The sequence below is a fragment of the Sceloporus occidentalis genome, unplaced genomic scaffold (genome assembly GCF_023333645.1).
Source record: "Sceloporus occidentalis isolate IW3139 unplaced genomic scaffold, rSceOcc1.0.p SCAF_13, whole genome shotgun sequence".
NCBI classification, from domain to species: Eukaryota; Metazoa; Chordata; class Lepidosauria; order Squamata; family Phrynosomatidae; genus Sceloporus; species Sceloporus occidentalis.
Genome location: NW_028316993.1, coordinates 17,468,469 through 17,486,484, shown reverse-complemented (window position 1 = coordinate 17,486,484; position 18,016 = coordinate 17,468,469). Strand labels below are relative to the sequence as shown.

General features: G+C 40.8%; 1 protein-coding gene across 1 annotated transcript; it reads left to right on the top strand.

Moving 5' to 3' along the window:
- The first annotated feature begins 4,839 nt into the window (after positions 1 to 4,839).
- PDIK1L (PDLIM1 interacting kinase 1 like) lies at positions 4,840 to 15,836 on the top strand. The gene is made up of 3 exons (XM_089478985.1): positions 4,840 to 4,929; positions 10,276 to 10,577; positions 12,196 to 15,836. The coding sequence occupies exons 2-3, from the start codon at positions 10,293 to 10,295 to the stop codon at positions 12,934 to 12,936; spliced, it is 1,026 nt and encodes a 341-aa protein (XP_089335111.1). The 5' UTR covers positions 4,840 to 4,929; positions 10,276 to 10,292; the 3' UTR covers positions 12,937 to 15,836.
- The last annotated feature ends 2,180 nt before the right edge of the window (positions 15,837 to 18,016 follow it).

Below are 18,016 nucleotides of genomic sequence, written 5' to 3'. Positions count from 1 at the left end.
AACACAATGTTTAATGCCCAAATATTTATAACGAAAGCACACACAAATATGTCAGTCATCATCTCTGGTCTGCTCCCCATCCCACACTATTCTGTTGTTGTTGTTGTGTGTCTTCAAGTTGATCCTGAATTATAGCACCCTAAGTGAACCCATCATGAGGTTTTCTTAGCAAGTTTCTTCAGGGGGGATTTGAGGCTGAGAGAGTGTGACTTGCCCAACATCACTCAGTGAGTTTCATGACCGAGCCGAGAATCTAATCCTGGTCTCCAGTTGTAATCCAGCATTTAAACTACTATTTGGTTTGCTTCTGAGAATAAGGCTGACCCAAGGCATTTTGCTTCCTGGAGCAAAGGGCAAGCAGGAGCCTACATCCACCTTTTTAGAGGATCAGATGGTACAGCAGAGGACACATAGGTCTGTCCTCCAGCAAAGAAAAATGAACCGCTGAATTCAACCTGAATTCATCCTGGATTATTTTCACAATGTGAAAAATCCTAGTGTTGTTAAGGGATAGGAAGAGCCATCAAGTCAACTTTGACATATGGCAATATTATGAATGAGAGACCACCAGGATCACTGGCTGGTGATAGGATTGCCATAAGTCAAAGTTGACTTGATGGCAAATGATGAGCACCTGAGCATGTTTGGGGTAGTGGCCAGCCTTGCACACTTCTGCGTCAATGGGAAAAGGAGGGGGAGAAATAGCAACTCCCATAAAATAAAGATGGAGAATATTTTGAAAGAGGTTGCAAATGTCCATAGGGGGAGGGAGAAGATGAGGGCGGGGGGGGGGGGAATAAGATATTTTTGCAGGGAAAAAAAGTCCTGTGAAATTGTCAACTCAGCTCTTACCACAGATCCCTTTATCAATCTTATATCTTCCTCCTTCTCTGAACTTCAGAGTGCTTGTCTCCCCCTCCAGCACACTCTAAGTGCCATATACATAGGGGCCTTGGCATCTTCTGGAGTTTGGTTTCATGACCCAACACCACCCCATGTATACCAACGTCTGTGGATGCTCAAGTCCCATTATATACAACAGCACAGTAAAATAGTGTCCCTTATATGAAAGAGCAAAATTAAGCTTTGCTTTTTGGAATGTATAGACAGCCCTCCCTCCATATCCACAGATTCTTCATCGACGGATTCAACCATCCACAGCATGAAAATATTCATATATATATATTCCAAAAAGACTTTTTTCAGTGATTTTGCCATTTCCTATAAGGGACACCATTTTACTATGCAACTACTGTATATACTCATATATATACAGATACTAAGTCTAGAAATTTAGGTTAAAAAATTGACCCCCAAAAACCTGAGTTGACTTATCCATGGGTCAATGTAAGGGCTGTATTTTAACTCTTATTTAAAAGAAAGAACCGTTCCCTGATGAAAGGCAAGAGTATAATCTGTCCTGGAAGCACCCATCCTCTCTACTCTCTTATCCACCCAGCCTTAAGAGTGAGCACAAAGAGTTATGTCTGCTGGGATTTTGTAGGTTCTTTGGCATCATTTTCCGTTGCTTCATCCTTTGCTACATGTCCCTAAGTTTTACCCTTGATTTATCCATGGGTCATATCAAAATCCATAATTTTGGCCCCAAAATGTGCCCTTGACTTATACATGAGGTCGACTTATAGTTGAGTACATACAGTATATTCAATGGGACCTCAGGGTCTACTGATTTTAATATCCATGCGGAGTCCTGGAACCAAACCCCAGCAGATATCAAGGACCTGCCATATTCTTGGGCTATTTCCAAGCCATGGATAGTTGGATCCATGGATAAAGAATCAGCGGATATGAAGGGACGACTGTCCAGTCAGCCCTCTGTATCCACTGATTCTGCATCCACAGACTCCACCATCCATAACTCGAAAATATGTTTTCAAAGCTCCCAAAAGCAAGCTTTGATTTTGCCATTTTATATGAGGGACACCATTTTACTCCACCACTATATATAATGGGGCTTGAGCATCCATGGATTTTAATATTCATGGGGAGTCTTGGAACCAAACCCCAGTGGCTACCAAGGACCCACCATATTCTTGGACTATTTCCCATCTGTGGATAGTTGAATCCGTGGATAAAGAATCAGCGGACATGGAGGGACGACTGTCCAGTCAGCCCTCTGTATCCATGAATTCCACTATCCATAGCTTGAATTAAAAACCCCAAAAGCAAGCTTTGATTTTTTTTCTCCCATAGGGAGCACCATTCTGTAGCACCATTGGGTATAATGGGACTTGATCATCCTCAGATTTTGGTACCCAGGGTGGATCCTGGAACCAAACCTCAAAGGCTCCCAATGCCTCCCTATAAATAAATTGCACCCATTCTCTCCTAATAAAGAGAAAAATGGGAAGACGGTGTCTCTTTAAGGGAAGATACCAACAGCCCTTTATCCTTGGCAGGAGAGGGGTGGCAGAGATCTTACCATCCGATCTCAACCCTGGTTTCTCTGCAGGAACCACAAAGCCACCTTTCCCCATGCCTGGAGGGCTAAAAAGGATGCTAACAAAGGTGTCCTGGACCATTCTCAGGTAGATCACACCTCCATGCAGTTTTGGCAGCAAGGGCTCTCCTCTCCTCTTCTGGCTTTCTGGAAGAAAAGGCAGACAAACCCACAGATTCCATTTTTTGAACAGCAAAAAGAAAAATGCCTAAGATTTAATTGCAAGAAGGAGGAAGAAAGATAAAGAGCAAAGATGAAGGATGCTCCTGGATCCACCCGCAGGAAGACCTCTGGGTGACAAAGCAAGGTAAGAATAAGCAGGGATGCTTTGCAGAAAGGGAAATACAAAGGCACAAGCAGAGGGCAGGACGAGAGGATGGAGGGAAGGGAGAGGGAGGCCTATTGGTTAGAGCAGCAAATGGTCCTCAGGGTTTGCATCCCCGCCCCCTGTTTGGACCCGCCTCAGAAGCGGTGTGTCCACACACAAGCCTTGCCACCTTGCAGATTTGGCAAGGAAAGGTCCAGGTGCTTTTTCCTTGTGCCCTCCTCTGCATCCCATGAAAATTATTATTATTAAGCTTTATCCTATTGCACTATGGGATTATTATTATTATTATTATTATTATTATTATTACCACACTTATCTTACAGCGCACCCTAGGCTTTACAAAACACTTTACAAAAATGATAAAAAATAATCAAATATTATTATTATTAAGCTTTATAAGCTTTATCCTATTGCACTGTGGGATTATTATTATTATTATTATTATCATCATCATCATCATCATCATCATTATTACATTTGTTTTAATAATAATAATAATAATAATAATCAACAATGCACAAAGGATGAAGCTTAATAATAATAATAATAATAATTTTATTATTTTTGATAATTTTTGTAAAGCGCTGTGTAACGCCTACAGCTTTACAAAAATTATCAAAAATAAAAAAATATTATTATTATTATTATTAAGCTTTATCCTTTATGCATTGTTGAATTATTATTATTATTATTATTATTACATTTCTTTTATAAGTGGCTGTAGGGTTTACACAGTGGTTTACAAAAATAATCAAAAATATTATTATTATTATTATTATTATTATTATTAAGCTTTATTTATAAAGCACTGTAAATTTACACAGCGCTGTACATACGATCAGTTAAAAAATAGAATAGAATAAAATAAAACAAACCTATGGTGTACGTTCTACAAAAATAATTAAATATAATACATATTAATACATATTGACATTTAAATAATAAAATATAGCAAACAGCAAAAATAAATAAATAAATGTAGGATAACAATCATGTGATGTTCCTATTATTTTTATTATTATTATTATTTCTAAAGAGCAGAGTATAAATACAGTTAATAATAATAATAATAATTGCATTTTTACCCCATGCTTTAGAAATGTTCTCAGAGTGGCCTTCAAATTGTTAATTAGACATCTCTCTGCCAATTTTTATTATTATTCCCTATTATTATTATTATTATTATTACTCTCTTTAGTGGTTGTAATAATAATAATTCCCTTTTATTATTATTTCTAAAGAGCAGGATATAAATAGTTAATAATAATATTAATTGTATTTTTACCCAATGCTTTAGAAATGCTCTGAGAGGCTTCGAAATTGTTAATCAGACATTTTTCTGCCTATTATTATTATTATTATTATTATTCCCTACTACTACTATTATTATTATTGATTGTATTAATACCACTCTCTTTAGTAACTATATTAATAATAATTTCTTCTTATTGTTGTTGTTCTTGTTTTGTTGTAGTAGTTATTTCTAAAGAGCAGGGTATAAATACAAATAATAATAACAACAATAATAATAATATATTTTATTAATAATAAAAATATTTATTTATAATAATTGTATTTTTACTCCTGCGTTTTAGAAATGCTCTCAGAGCGGCTTATTAATTGTTAATTAGACATTTCCCTGCCTTTTATTTTATTTTATTTATTTATTTATTTATTTATTTATTTATTTATTTATTTATTTATTTATTTATTTATTTATTTATTTATTTATTTATAGTAAGCACCGCCTGCCACAAAGCGACCCTGTGCAAGAATATGGCTTTGCAATGCAATGCAATGCAATGCAATGCCAAGCTCACCTGAGCCCTGCAGCCAGTAGGGGGCGCGAGAGAGACGCCGGCTTCGGTGGAGCGCCGCAGCGAATGAGAGCGTCGGGAAAGCGTAGGCCCCGCCCCTTTGTTTCCTTGAAGCAGCCAATCGGGGGGAGGAAGAGGAGGCGCGAGGGGGGGGGTGTTTTCCTGGCGCGCGCGTGCGCACTTGGAGGAATTAAGTGCTCATGCGCGCTCCGTAGCCTTGCTGTCCAGAAGGGGGTGTGTCGTGAGCCCGGGAGAACGGAGTCAAGGAGGTAGTCAGACTGATAATGGCGGCCAAGAGGAAGCAGCGCCGCGGAGGCTCTGAGGTAGGAAGGAAGCGCAGGCCTTGGGGGCCTCAGCGTCGGGAGAGTGGAGGAGGCTCCGGGGGCGGAAGGAAGGGCCTCCTCCGCTTCTGGGGGAAAGGAGGCCGGCTCTCGGAGCCCCAGGGAGACAGCGAGGGAAGCCCGGCTTCTGTGAGGGGGAAGTGTCTTCGGGGGTCTGCCGTGCCTTCGGGGCCTTTCCAGTTCAGGCTGAGAGAGTGTGACGGGTGTCTTTGTGCGGCTTCAGGTCGCTTCTGACTTGAGAGGCTGAGAGAGTGTGATGTGGGTTTGTTTGTGCAGCTTCTGGTCGCTTCTGACTTGGGCTGAGCGAGTGTGACGTGTGTGTCTGTGTGTGTGTGTTTGTGTGCCTTAAAACCACTCCCGGCTTATGGAGACCTAAGCTCAGCCTTGGTTCAGAGGAGGTTTGCCATGGGCCTCTTCTGAGGCTGAGAGAGTGTGACGTTTGTGTGTGTGTGTGTGTGTGTGTGTGTGTGTTTGTGTGGCTTCAGGTTGTTTTTTTATTTAGGCTGAGAGAGTGTGGCGTGTGTTTGTGTGTTGCCCCATAGAGTCAGGCCGAAATAAAGCTGCTTCGAAGCACAGCTTCCGGACTCTTAGGGCGCATGCATCATTTAAACAGCATGCCTCCAAAGTGACCCGAAGCGGCTTTATTTTGGCCTGTCTGTATGGGGAGCGTATGCGTCAGTGTGCGTTGTGCGCCTTCCAGTCATTTCTGACTGACGTTGACCCAAAGGTCAACCAGATTTCTTTGTGGAGCGTTTGCTGTTGGCTTCCTCTGAGGCCGGGAGAGCGATGTGTGTGTGTTTGTGTGCTTTCTATGGCAACCCTAAGGCAAACTTCAGGGTTTTCTAGACAAGGTTTCTTCACAGGAGGCTTGCCATTGCCTTCTTCTGAGGCTCTTGCCCAAAGCACCCAGTGTCTCTCATGATAGAACCATAGTCTCCAGAATCATAGTTCAATTATTATGGTTATTATTATGGTTATTATTATCACCTGGCTGAATGAAACTACATGTGAAAGGGATCTAGAAGTCCAAGTAGACCACAAGTTGAACATGAGTCAACAGTGTGATGCGGCAGCTAAAAAGGCCAATGCGATGTTAGGCTGCATCAATAAAAGTATAGTGTCTAGATCAAGAGAAGTAATAGTGCCACTTTATTCTGCTCTGGTCAGGCCCCACCTGGAATATTGTGTTCAGTTCTGGGCACCACAATTCAAAAAGGACATTGAGAAACTGGAGCGTGTCCAAAGGAGAGCAACTAAAATGGTGAAGGGCCTGGAAACCATGTCCTATGAGGAAGGACTTAGGGAGCTGGGGATGTTTAGCCTGGAGAAAAGAAGGTTAAGAGGTGATATGATAGCCCTGTTTAAGTACTTGAAGGGATGTCATATTGAGGAGGGAGCAAGCTTGTTTTCTGCTGCTCCAGAGAACAGAACCTGGAACAATGGATGCAAGCTACAGGAAAAGAGATTCCAGCTCAACATTAGGAGGGACTTCCTGAGAGTAAGGGCTGTTTGACAGTGGAATACACTCCTTCCTCAGAGTGTAGTGGAGTCTCCTTCCTTGGAGGTCTTTAAGCAGAGGCTGGATGGCCATCTGTCAGGGATGCTTTGATTGAGATTTCCTGCATGGCAGAATGGGGTTGGACTGGATGGCCCTTGTGGTCTCTTCCTACTCTATGATTCTACGATTATTTGCTCTGTACAAACTACAGTTCCCAGAATCCCATAGCACTGATCCAGGGTAGTTAAAGCAGGTTCAAACCAAGCTGTTTCTGCAGTGTGTTTTGGACTTTAGTCTCCAAGGTGCTGCAAGATCCCTTTGCATCCCCATTTCCCAGACTGACACGGCTGTGGCTTTGAATGCTACACATCCCAGGCTCCCGTCACATGGAGCCATGACAGTTGTCTTGGCCCAAAGCTTGGCCTGTATCTGTCCTTCCCTTACACTGGAAAACTCCGCCTGCTGATTTCTTAGGGCTGTTAAAAGGCACAACAAGGGAGAGTGCCAGGCTGGGTGTTTTCCGTCTTCTGGTCTTATCAGTAGGACCTGCAGCTAGTCCTGATTTTCTGATTATTATGATCTCTGCTGTCAGTTGTTTTGTGCCGTTTGCATCTTGAAAGGTGGATTTGGAGCCTTTACTCTTGTGTATCCTTAACCTAAGGGAGACAGTAGGCTGCAGCCACACTGACAACGCTTTAACTGCCCTGGCTCTGTCCGATCAGATCCTGGGATTTTTAGTTCGAAGGCTAACTATGGTCCAAAACACACTGCAGAAGTAATCCAGTTTGAGGCCACTTTAACTGCCTTGGCTCAGTGCTAGGGAATTCTGGGAAATGTAGTTTTGCGAGACATTTAGCCTTCTCTGTCAGAGAGCTCTGGTGCCACAATAAACTACAGCTCCCATAATCCCCCAGGGCAGTGAAAGCGGTCTCAAACTGGATTATTTCTACAATGTGTTTTGGACCTATCTCACAAAATTACAAACTAGGGCCCGATTTAAATGGGCCTTTTAGTACGTCCTGACAACGCACTAGGGTTGCCCGGGAGCGTAGTTTTTAGACGCTCCCTAAGCCTCGTACGGCGCCAGGATGTCAAAATGGCGGCGCCCTGTACATACAGGTGCCGCCATTTTGACGTGATGGACGCCTAGCGTCCACACGTCTCGGTGCCTTCATGACACCACAAGTGTGTCATAATGGCGCCGCAGAAAGAAGCCGCTTTTTGCGGCTTCTTTTTGTTGCGCAAGGGAGCCGCGCAGTTTGTCGGCTGCTGCTCCCTCGCGCAACAAACGAGGACGGCGGGAGACCACCCTTTTTGGGCGGTCTGTATCCCGCCTAGGATTCCATAGCATTGAGCCAAGGTAGTTAAAGCAGTGTCAAACTGTATTAATTGGGCAGTGTGGCAGCGGACAACGCTCCAAAACATACTGCAAAAGGAATCCAGTTTGAGACTGGATATACCTTTGGCAGTCCTCCTTATGCAAAACTAGTCAATATAGGATAGCTCTGCACTCTTCCCTTGTTTTCATTGGCCTGTTACAGACTGCCAAAATAAAGCTGCTACTGGTCTCTTTGGAGGTATGCTATTTAAATGATGCATGGGTCCTAAGAGTCCGGAGGTCGCACCAAAGCCACACTCCATTCCTAAGCACCGGAGTGCAGCTTTTGGTGCAGCTTCCAGATTCTTAGGATGCATGCATCATTTAAATAGCATACCTCCAAAGAGACCCGAAGCAGCTTTATTTTGGCAGTCTGTAACAGGCCATTGATTTTCTTAAATAAACTTTAGGGAGTATGTGCTCTGATTATATGTTCCTTACAGGAGTACTAGAACGAGGAGTGAAAACACACCAGTTGACATAGCGTTACGTTGGGTCACGTCAAAGTATACATTTAACACCTGGAAAACATGGTTTGTTGTCTTTAGGATAACACAGTAAAAGTAAAGTTTTGCTAACTTATGCTTTAATTTCTAGAATAGGATAAATAGGTGAATATCCTTTACTGTTAAACACAGACCAAATATACAGCAGTTCATGGCATACATACTCAGTAAGCAGTGTTGCATCTTCATAGTGTAGAGGGAGAAGTGTGTGTTGTGTGCCTTCAAGTTGTTTCTGACTTAATGGCGACCCTATCCTGGAGTTTTCTTGGCCAGTGGAGGTTTGCCATTGCCTTCCCTTGAGGCTGAGAGCATTGACTTGCTCAGGGTCACCAGTGCGTTTCATGGCTAAGTGGGAATCGAACCCCGGTCTCCAGAGTCGGAGTCCAAAGTTCAAACCAAGGGAGATGGGAGAAAAAGAGGTTAAGGAAATGTGAGCAAAGTTGGAATCCCACTCCAGCAGTTGCCAGCTCACTTGTATACCAAAAAAGCGATCTTTCACTGAACTTTAGTACATTACAGATTTCCAAGGATCATTTATTTATAGCTTGTCCAATAAAGCTTGCTAGTCAGGTTTACATATGAGTGATCTACTGTATATACTCGACTATAAGTCGACCTCATGAGCAAGTTTTGGGGCCAGAATTAGGGATTTCGCTATGACCCGTGGATATGTCGAGGGTAAAATTTAGGAGCATGTGGCAAAGGATCTACGGAATGAAGCAAAGCAAAACAATGTCAAAGAAGCTATAAAATTCCAACTGCCATAACTCTTTGTGTTTACTCTTAAGACTGGATGGTTGACAAAGTAGAGGGGGGTCGGTGCTTCACGTATTATACTCTTGCTTTTCACCAAGAGATGGTTCCTTCTTTCAAATAAGGAAAGATACGGTACTTACATTGACCCATGGATAAGAATATACAGTAATACAGTCACCTGTTCTCTACCATATTTGACAGCTGCTTTGTGTCTGCTTTCCTTAAATCAAGCAGCATCCCTTGCTGGCTTGATTGATTGCTGTGCACAGGTCACAAAGCAAGCGTTTCCCAGTATGGAGGCTAAAAGGTATCTTCGTATAGATTAAATGTACTGTATTCATTCTTGTCTGAACCATAGAAAAGGCATTGTCTTTATTCCAGCACTTGTATAGGCTTGTATGGGAGATAGGTATTTTTAAACCTCTGTTTTGTAGCTTCGTTTACATGCTTGGCTTTAAAATCCGAACATTTTGTTCTTGAAAGGGAGCTGATAAATGGTTGTAGCAAAACCATCAGAAACCGTGTTAATTTTTATGGGTGGGGATGGAATATATATATATATGTAAGTATTCCTGAGTAATGTAATCTGAAATTACTACATGTTCTGCAACGTCTGTTGTCAGAAAAAGCATGCCCAGTGGTTGCCACAGACAAAGAGCATAGTGCCCATTTGCAGCATTTAAGGCCAATATATTTAGCTTTGATTCTGTTTCCTTTGCTATCTTCTCTTAGCAGAAAGCTGCCTCGCGGTATTGTGCAAAATTAAAAACATGTAAAAAATGGAAAAGCGAGATACTAGGAATATGAGCAGTTGCGTTGATACTAAAATAGTACACCCATGAATTTTCTTCAGCTGTATTCTAGTACCAGTCAATAAAAAACAGATTTGGGCAACTTGTTTCAAAGTCAGTAGGACAAGGAGTGAGATGAGCTTTCTTTTGGAGGGGGGTCCACAGTAATGACATTTCTACTATAAAGGATTTGCTTTTTATGTGCCACCTTGATGGATCTTACCAAAAGGCACATGGGAACAGCCTCAGTTTGGGCAGCTTCGTATACATCTGTAAAATTCTTTAACCTGGTCCCAGCTCATGCAGGATAGCGTTGTAATGAACATCATATCAGTTGAGTTGGTGATGCTACACAAATCAATCTTTTTTTGTATTGGGGTTTTGTTTCTTTTCTTTCAGACACCTTGACCTTGAAGATGGTGAGTAGCCAGCCAAAGTACGATCTAATACGGGAGGTTGGTCGTGGCAGCTATGGTGTGGTGTATGAAGCAGTAGTGAGGAAAACCTCTGCACGTGTTGCAGTGAAGAAGATTCGGTGCCATGCTCCAGAGAATGTCGAACTAGCCCTGCGTGAGTTCTGGGCGCTTAGCAGCATCAAGAGTCAACACCCAAATGTCATTCATCTAGAGGAATGCATCTTGCAAAAAGACGGCATGGTGCAAAAGATGTCCCACGGTTCCAGCTCCTCACTTTATTTACAGGTAAATGAGACTGAAACAAGTGGAAGAGGCACAATGAGTTAGAAATAAATGGCAAGAGGAAGAGGATCAGTGTTTCATTTATAAAGCTGAGAAAAGGAGGTTAGAGGTTTGCATGCTCCAGAGTGTTGCTTAGATATAAGGAAGAAGCGTGTTGCTTTTCTGTTTTGCAACAGTTTTAGAAACTCTTCAGTAAAAGAATGGTAATAGCGGTGCCTGGTTTCAACAAAGTCATTTTGACATGTGTAAAATCAGAAATATAGCTTAGGTCCAAAACACACTGCAGAAATAATCTGCATTAACTGCTCAGGCTCAGCGCTAGGGAATTCTGGGAACTGTATTTTTGTGAGACATTTCACCTTCTCTGTCAGAGAGCTCTTCTGTCACAATAAACTACAATTCCCAGGATTCCCTAACACTGAGCCAGGGCAGTTAAAGTGATCTCAAACTGGATTATTTCTGCAGTGTGTTTGGACCTAAGTTTGAATTTTCCCCTCTAAACGTAGCTGTGCTTAACAGAGGAGCTAGGTACAGTATGGGAAGCCACTGCTAAAAGCTATGCTGCCATTCAAAACCAGCTCTGCGCTAAAGGCTGGGAAATACCAACCGCTGTGCCACTGCAGCTTGCCCAGACATTTTACATGGCAAAAACATTACTGAATTGTAAAAAAAGGGGTACTATGAAGCCTGTCCCGGGAAAACTAACATCAGTAACCCTTTTAAGAGATTTTGTAGGGGAAGGATGTCATATAAACACATCAGTACTAATAAAATTTGTTATTTTGCTCTTAGAATGTAGGGTTCATTACTTTAAAAGATGTGGTTGTGTAAAAGCACTTGAAAAACAAAAATAAATAGCTAGTAAAATTATAAATTAAAACTTCTTCCTAATCATAACTTTTAAAAAAATCTTCTGTATTTCAAATTAATACTGAAATGTATCCTTTAATAGCCGCTCTTCATTTTGACATGGTGAAGAAAATTTTGATTTTGATTCATTTATTTAATTTTTTGTGGAGCAGACAAAAATAGAAACCTGAGTGTGCTGCATAATTTTCCTCAAGTATTTGAAAATAGCTGCTTGGTGATCTACATATTATGCATTGTCAGTTAAAAACATGCTAAATTGGGAACACTTCAGTATAACTTTTGAGTATAAAAGTTAGAGCCTCACATTTTCTGCTGTTGTGCGTTTTGATTGATTGAGGCATACTGTCAGTGAATGTCTCTTGAAAATACCTCTTAAAGAAGCAATTAGGAGAATGAGTACAGCAGGAATAGTTACAATATATACATTAAAAGTGTGGAGTATTTTTTTTTTAATTTAGGCCTGTTACAGACTGCCAAAATAAAGCTGCTTTGGGTCACTTTGGAGGTATGCTGTTTAAATGATGCATGCATCCTAAGAATCCGGAAGCTGCACCAAAGCTGAACTCCAATGCTTAGGGATGGAGTGTGGCTTTGGCGCGACCTCCGGACTCTTAGGACCCATGCATCATTTAAATAGCATACCTCCAAAGAGACCCGAAGCAGCTTTATTTTGGCAGTCTGTAACAGGCCCTAGCTACTTTCTTGAGTCATTCTTACTGAAACATATCCATCCAATGTCTTTATATTATAGCTTGTGGAGACCTCTCTGAAAGGTGAAATTGCCTTTGATCCCAGAAGCGCCTATTACCTTTGGTTTGTGATGGATTTCTGTGATGGAGGTGATATGAATGAATACCTCTTGTCCCGAAAGCCTAACCGAAAGACCAATACCAGCTTTATGCTTCAGCTCAGCAGTGCCCTGGCTTTCCTGCACAAAAATCAGATAATCCACCGTGACCTCAAACCTGACAACATCTTGATCTCTCAGAGCAGGATGGATGCTAGTGACTTAGAACCTACTTTGAAAGTTGCTGATTTTGGACTGAGCAAGGTTTGTTCTGCTTCAGGGCAAAACCCTGAAGAGCCTGTCAATGTAAACAAATGTTTTCTTTCTACGGCTTGTGGCACAGACTTCTATATGGCTCCTGAAGTTTGGGAAGGCCATTACACGGCCAAAGCAGACATCTTTGCCTTGGGGATTATAATTTGGGCAATGTTGGAAAGGATCACTTTCATAGACACAGAGACGAAGAAAGAATTGTTGGGGAGTTACGTCAAACAAGGGACTGAGATTGTGCCTGTCGGAGAAGCATTGCTAGAAAATCCGAAAATGGAACTGCTCATTCCTGTTAAGAAAAAGACAATGAATGCTCGTATGAAACAGCTGATTAAGGAAATGCTTGCTGCTAACCCACAAGACCGCCCAGATGCTTTTGAACTAGAGCTCCGATTAGTCAAAATTGCTTTTAAAGACAGCAGTTGGGACACGTGACCTTCGGTGTCCTGTGCCCTGTCATGGCAGACTTATATCTGTAACAATGGTGCAGCAATTTATGGAAGCAAAAAACAGACTAACCCAAATTCAAAGTGTCAGGGTTCCATGTTTTTTTCTTTTCTATTGCATTTCTCTTGATTTTTGTAAACTAAGCTTAAGGTGGCAATCCTTGTTTTATTACCCACGTATGTATTATTTCCAGGCTATAGCTGTTATGCTATCTACCTGGAGTGGAAAACTGGCAGGTTAGTTGACTGCTTTTTAGGAATACGTTATGGAATATTTCATACATTCCAGTTTCCTATTGCAGAATTTGGGATGCTTGTGGAAGAAAAGATTTGCATGCTGGCAGTGCAAATCATTCGGCTTTGTAAACGTGTATATATTTATGTCAGTATGGGTGACTTGACTCTCTCCCTCTTCCATATGAACAAAGTATGCCCGTTATTTATATTGTCTCGTGTAGAATTTGGGTGACTGTGGCTCATCTGTAAACCCCCAGTATATCACCAGTCTCTGCTTTTTTCATCAAGAAAAGACGCGATCACATAAAATGTGGTAAACAAATGTGATGCAAAAGGAGCCTCTGATTCAGACACTGAGTTACTGTGGAGAGAACCTCTTAGACTGGAAGGCTGCAGCAGGTAATCTGATGGTATATCCAGCTGTTGGGTGCCAGCACCTTGGTTAAGTCTTTATCCATTTAGCTTCATTTTTTTTTCTGGGGTAATGGAACGATCTCCAACTACCACTGTCCCTTGCATTTGAGCACCAGCATTATTTAACTCAAAATACCTATTTGGTGTTTTTTTTTTTTATGTAAATCATAGGAAAGAAAAAAAACCTTCAGTGTTCTGTGGAAACCTTTGCAAGTATGCCCCCACCTTATTTGTTGACCTGGCATAGGAGCTAGTCATGTTAATTGTTGCCCTCCCTTTTAATAGAGGTTCTTTCAGTCACTTGTTAGTGATGGTTTTCATGACAGAATACTTGTCTTGTTTCCTTTGGGAAGGAGACACACTCTGAAAGTTTTGTGTATTATCGAACTCTCCAGATTCTTTACTGTTAAAAAATATTGCCAATTTGAGTGGGTGGTTGTGTTTCTGCCCAAAATAATTGCACTTATTGTTTTGCTCTGACTCTTATGTTGGCAGAAGATACAGAACACTTAGCACAATTCTGCTACTCAAAGCACAGTTGATTGGGCCACAGGCCAGTGTGTCCTCTTCTTATCCACCATGCCATTTTTCTGCCCATACCATTATTGTTTTCTCTGTTCACCATGTCACAGCTAACATATTTACACCTGAAGCGGGGCCTCCTGTTTCCTGAATTTTACTCTGAAGCACTAAGAAGTCTCCTCCTCCAGGTTGCTGGTGTGCAGGCTGCTGCCATTTTGTACTTTGCGTGTGCCTGGGGTAAAAGGAGTTGCACTTTTTGGTTTGTTTCTGTTTGACTGCAGACAGGAGTGAAACTCTGATTCTGGAGTAAATAGAGAATGCAGAATAGTGTGTGTTCATTTTAGTGTTGAAAATGGATTTATTGTTTGGGTTAAAATAATTCCGATGCCGTTAACTACAGCCTTCAAATCAGAAAGTGAACTGACTTTTGTTTTCTCATCAAATGCACTGGAACTCACTATACACCGTCATCCTTAAATGAAATAGCAAGGATCTGAAAAGTACAATGAGAAAATGTGTTGATTTTATTCCTAATAGGAGTATCCATGTTGAACAAGATGCCTTTCAAATGAAGATGCTTCTTTGACTTGATAGAACACATATCCCTTTGCTCCAAATACAGTTATCGCTTATGCAGTCCAATCCTAAACCTGCTGACTTGGAAGCAAGTCTTACAGGTTTCAATGGGACTTTTAAGTAATAAAGATGTTTAGGATTGCAATGTTAATGATTTATTTGAAATTCTTGTTGAAAATAAGATTCAGGGAGCTGCGACTAACAAACTGTAATTCCACTGAGGCATACTTTCTGAGAATTTGAACTGCTATCAACTGGTATATCTCTGTCCGGCTGGCTTCCCAGTGTAATGCTATATTGGGTTAGCTGAGGACCCAATTAATGTCTTGTCCTTTGACTGCAGAGGTAAGACAACGTAAATATTCTGGGGGGATTAAATGATCCTTACTCTTTGGGGGGATTAAATTCTCCTTACTCTTTAAAGCACCACTGTGCCTTTGGAGACAAGATTATATAGTGAGTAGAAAGGCACTCATAAGGATATCCTGGCATCCAGCAGCTGAACATTTCCGTAATATGCATGTCAAACAAAAGCGTATGAGCTGTAGGAGATTGGCAGTCATTGACGATTCAAAATAAAAAGCAGGAACTCTCATATGTAAGACCTATCTAATCTTGATTACTCTGTGCAATTTCTTGCAATTTGCGGGTCCATAGGAAATTAAGATTTGGGTACATTGTTGCATGTTCTTCTTAAATACAGTGTAGAAGCTAGGAGTATTTAATGAGATGCACAGTAAAAAAAAATTAATGCCGAAAGTGCACTGGTTTCTTGTTTTTTAAATTTGGGGAGGCCTCCCCAGGTCACCTCTGTTCATGGTGCTTAGCCCATTGGCATTGAATGCTAACTTAATTATTCCATTAATTATTCATTGAATAATTGTCCCTGAGATCTCTGTATGTGTGTGTGATTTTGGTTGTTGGTTGTGTTTTCTTTGGGTTCCTGTAAAATCTCTGAAATCAACACTGTTGTAGCAGCTACAAAACAATCCACCAGCGTAACAAAAGTTGAGAAACTCATCAGCACTTCAGAAAGGAAGCAAACTTTCAAAACTTTTCCTTACAAATTGTAAACTCTATTTTGTGAAGAATTTATTAAAGGGGGGGGATGATTGTGTAATTTATTGCGTTCATGACTTTTTAAAAAAGAATAAAGTCTGACTTGAAAGAAATCCTTGAGTTTAAGGAAAAGTCTTTTTTGTTGTTTTACGTACAGCCAATTTTTCTTTCTTTCCCTCATTACAAATTAGTCTTATTTGCCATTACATGGTTATAATATGTGGGTTTGGCAATTATGCCATGGTTTTGGTGTAGATGTTCATGTGGGTTTAGTGCAAGGAGCACATTTCCCCATATACTTTTATCATAATGAACAGCCTTTTTATGACTCTTAGGTAGACAGATCTTTTTAGTTCCATAACCTTCCTGTGGTCAACATGAATATTGCTTTTGAGGGCTGGCTATAAGTGTAAGGAGGTAGCAAATAACCATATGGGTGCTTAATGGGATTTTCTAATTTGTGTACCAAAATAACTTGGCTGCTGTGCAAATGAAGAGCCATTTGCTGTTCAGTGTCAGGCAACAAAATGATTTGAGAGAGCTCTTGAGCTCAGGAGTTGTGCTTCAGCTTCTTTAAAAACATTTTTATTCATACACTATTTTTCCCATTAATATGAAGCACACATACAAGGTTGTAACCCTACAAATAGTACAAATATTACAAGTAAAAGGAGGGAAGGGGGGGACTATATTTCTAGATCTCCAAAAGCTACACACTACTACCACAATACTAACTTATAAAAACAGGTTAGCAAAAGACTTCCAACTTGACAGTTCATGGTGTCAAACTAATGGTTAATTCTACTTCCTCATTATCTTAATAAGAAAAACATAAAAAAGAGATTGATCTAAAATTTTATTTATAATATTGAATATTGGTAAATGATACTACTTAAAAATACGATTGCTACCGTTCTGCAAATCCTAACCTATCTCTATTTCTTCTTCCAGTCAATCACCAATCTCCATTGACACTTAAAAGACTCTATTGTTCCTTCTCTTATGAGTCAACTTGATCCAGTTCTGCAAATTCATCCAGCTTTATAAGCCAGTCTTCTTGAGAAGGAACAGCCCAGTCTTTCCAATGTTGTGCATACACAACATTGACTGCTGTTACCATTTACTGTATGATACATACTGCAGAGTGGAACTTCAAAAGCTTGCAACACATATTTTGTGCATTTTGGTTGGCCAATGAAAGTATGACTGTTTTGTGGATTATAGATGTTATGGTATGATAGTAGTTATGCTTTCCCTTCTGACCTATATTAACTTCAGCAGTCTTGTATGTCAGTTGACTAGCACTTGTAAAATAGAAGTGTGATGAAACTACCTCCAATTCAGCTAAAATCAATTGCTGCGTTGATCAGAGGTTGAGACTTGACATACATAAACATACCCAGCCTACACTTGTTTTCCTTCCCTTTTGTGTATTCTGTGTGAGCCTGTGGGCTTTGTGCCGCTGGGGCTGAGAACCTGTTTTTCCCTCCTGCGCCTTGTTTTGATTGTGTTTGCTTTCAGTCTGTTTCAAATGGCGCTCTTCCGCTTGTTCAGCCAATCCGCCGTTCGCTCTGAAACTGCAGAGTAATGCAAGACGGTTGCTTTGTGTGGTTAACCAGATAAACTTTGTCTGAAGAGGGAAGTTCAGGAGCTGAGGCCACACCTTTGGAACGCTGCCTTACTAAGAAGTTACACCGTGGTCCTCGGCACTGTTTGGTTCAAAATCTGTGCAAACATATTTGCTTTTAGATTTGCCAAACTCACAAGATGCCGTGGTGCATGTATTAACTTGTGCTTTGAGCCATTTATTTATTTATTAGATTTTTAAATAATTATTTGTGAGCAGGTAGAGAGGAGGAAGGAACAAATCAAAAGCCCTGACCCTAGGCATATATAAATCTCTCTCTTTTCTTCACATACACCATATATATTCGAGTATACGTCAGGCTCACATATAAGTCGAGGGCAGGTTTTGGGGCCAAAATTATGGATTTTGATATGACCGATGGATTAGTTGGGGGTAAAACTTAAGGGCATGTAGTGAAGGATCTAGTCGACAAAGCAAGGAGAAAAAATGCGAAAGAACGTACAAATTCCAGCAGGCATAACTGCTCATCCTAAAGGCTGTGTGGATGAATGGATGAGAGTGAGATCAAATTTCAAATATACAGGTATAGCATAAATCACACCCAGTAAGCATTCTGACAGACAGCAACAATCCACAGCCAGAGACAGAGCTTAGACAATTAACTTTTTTGGAC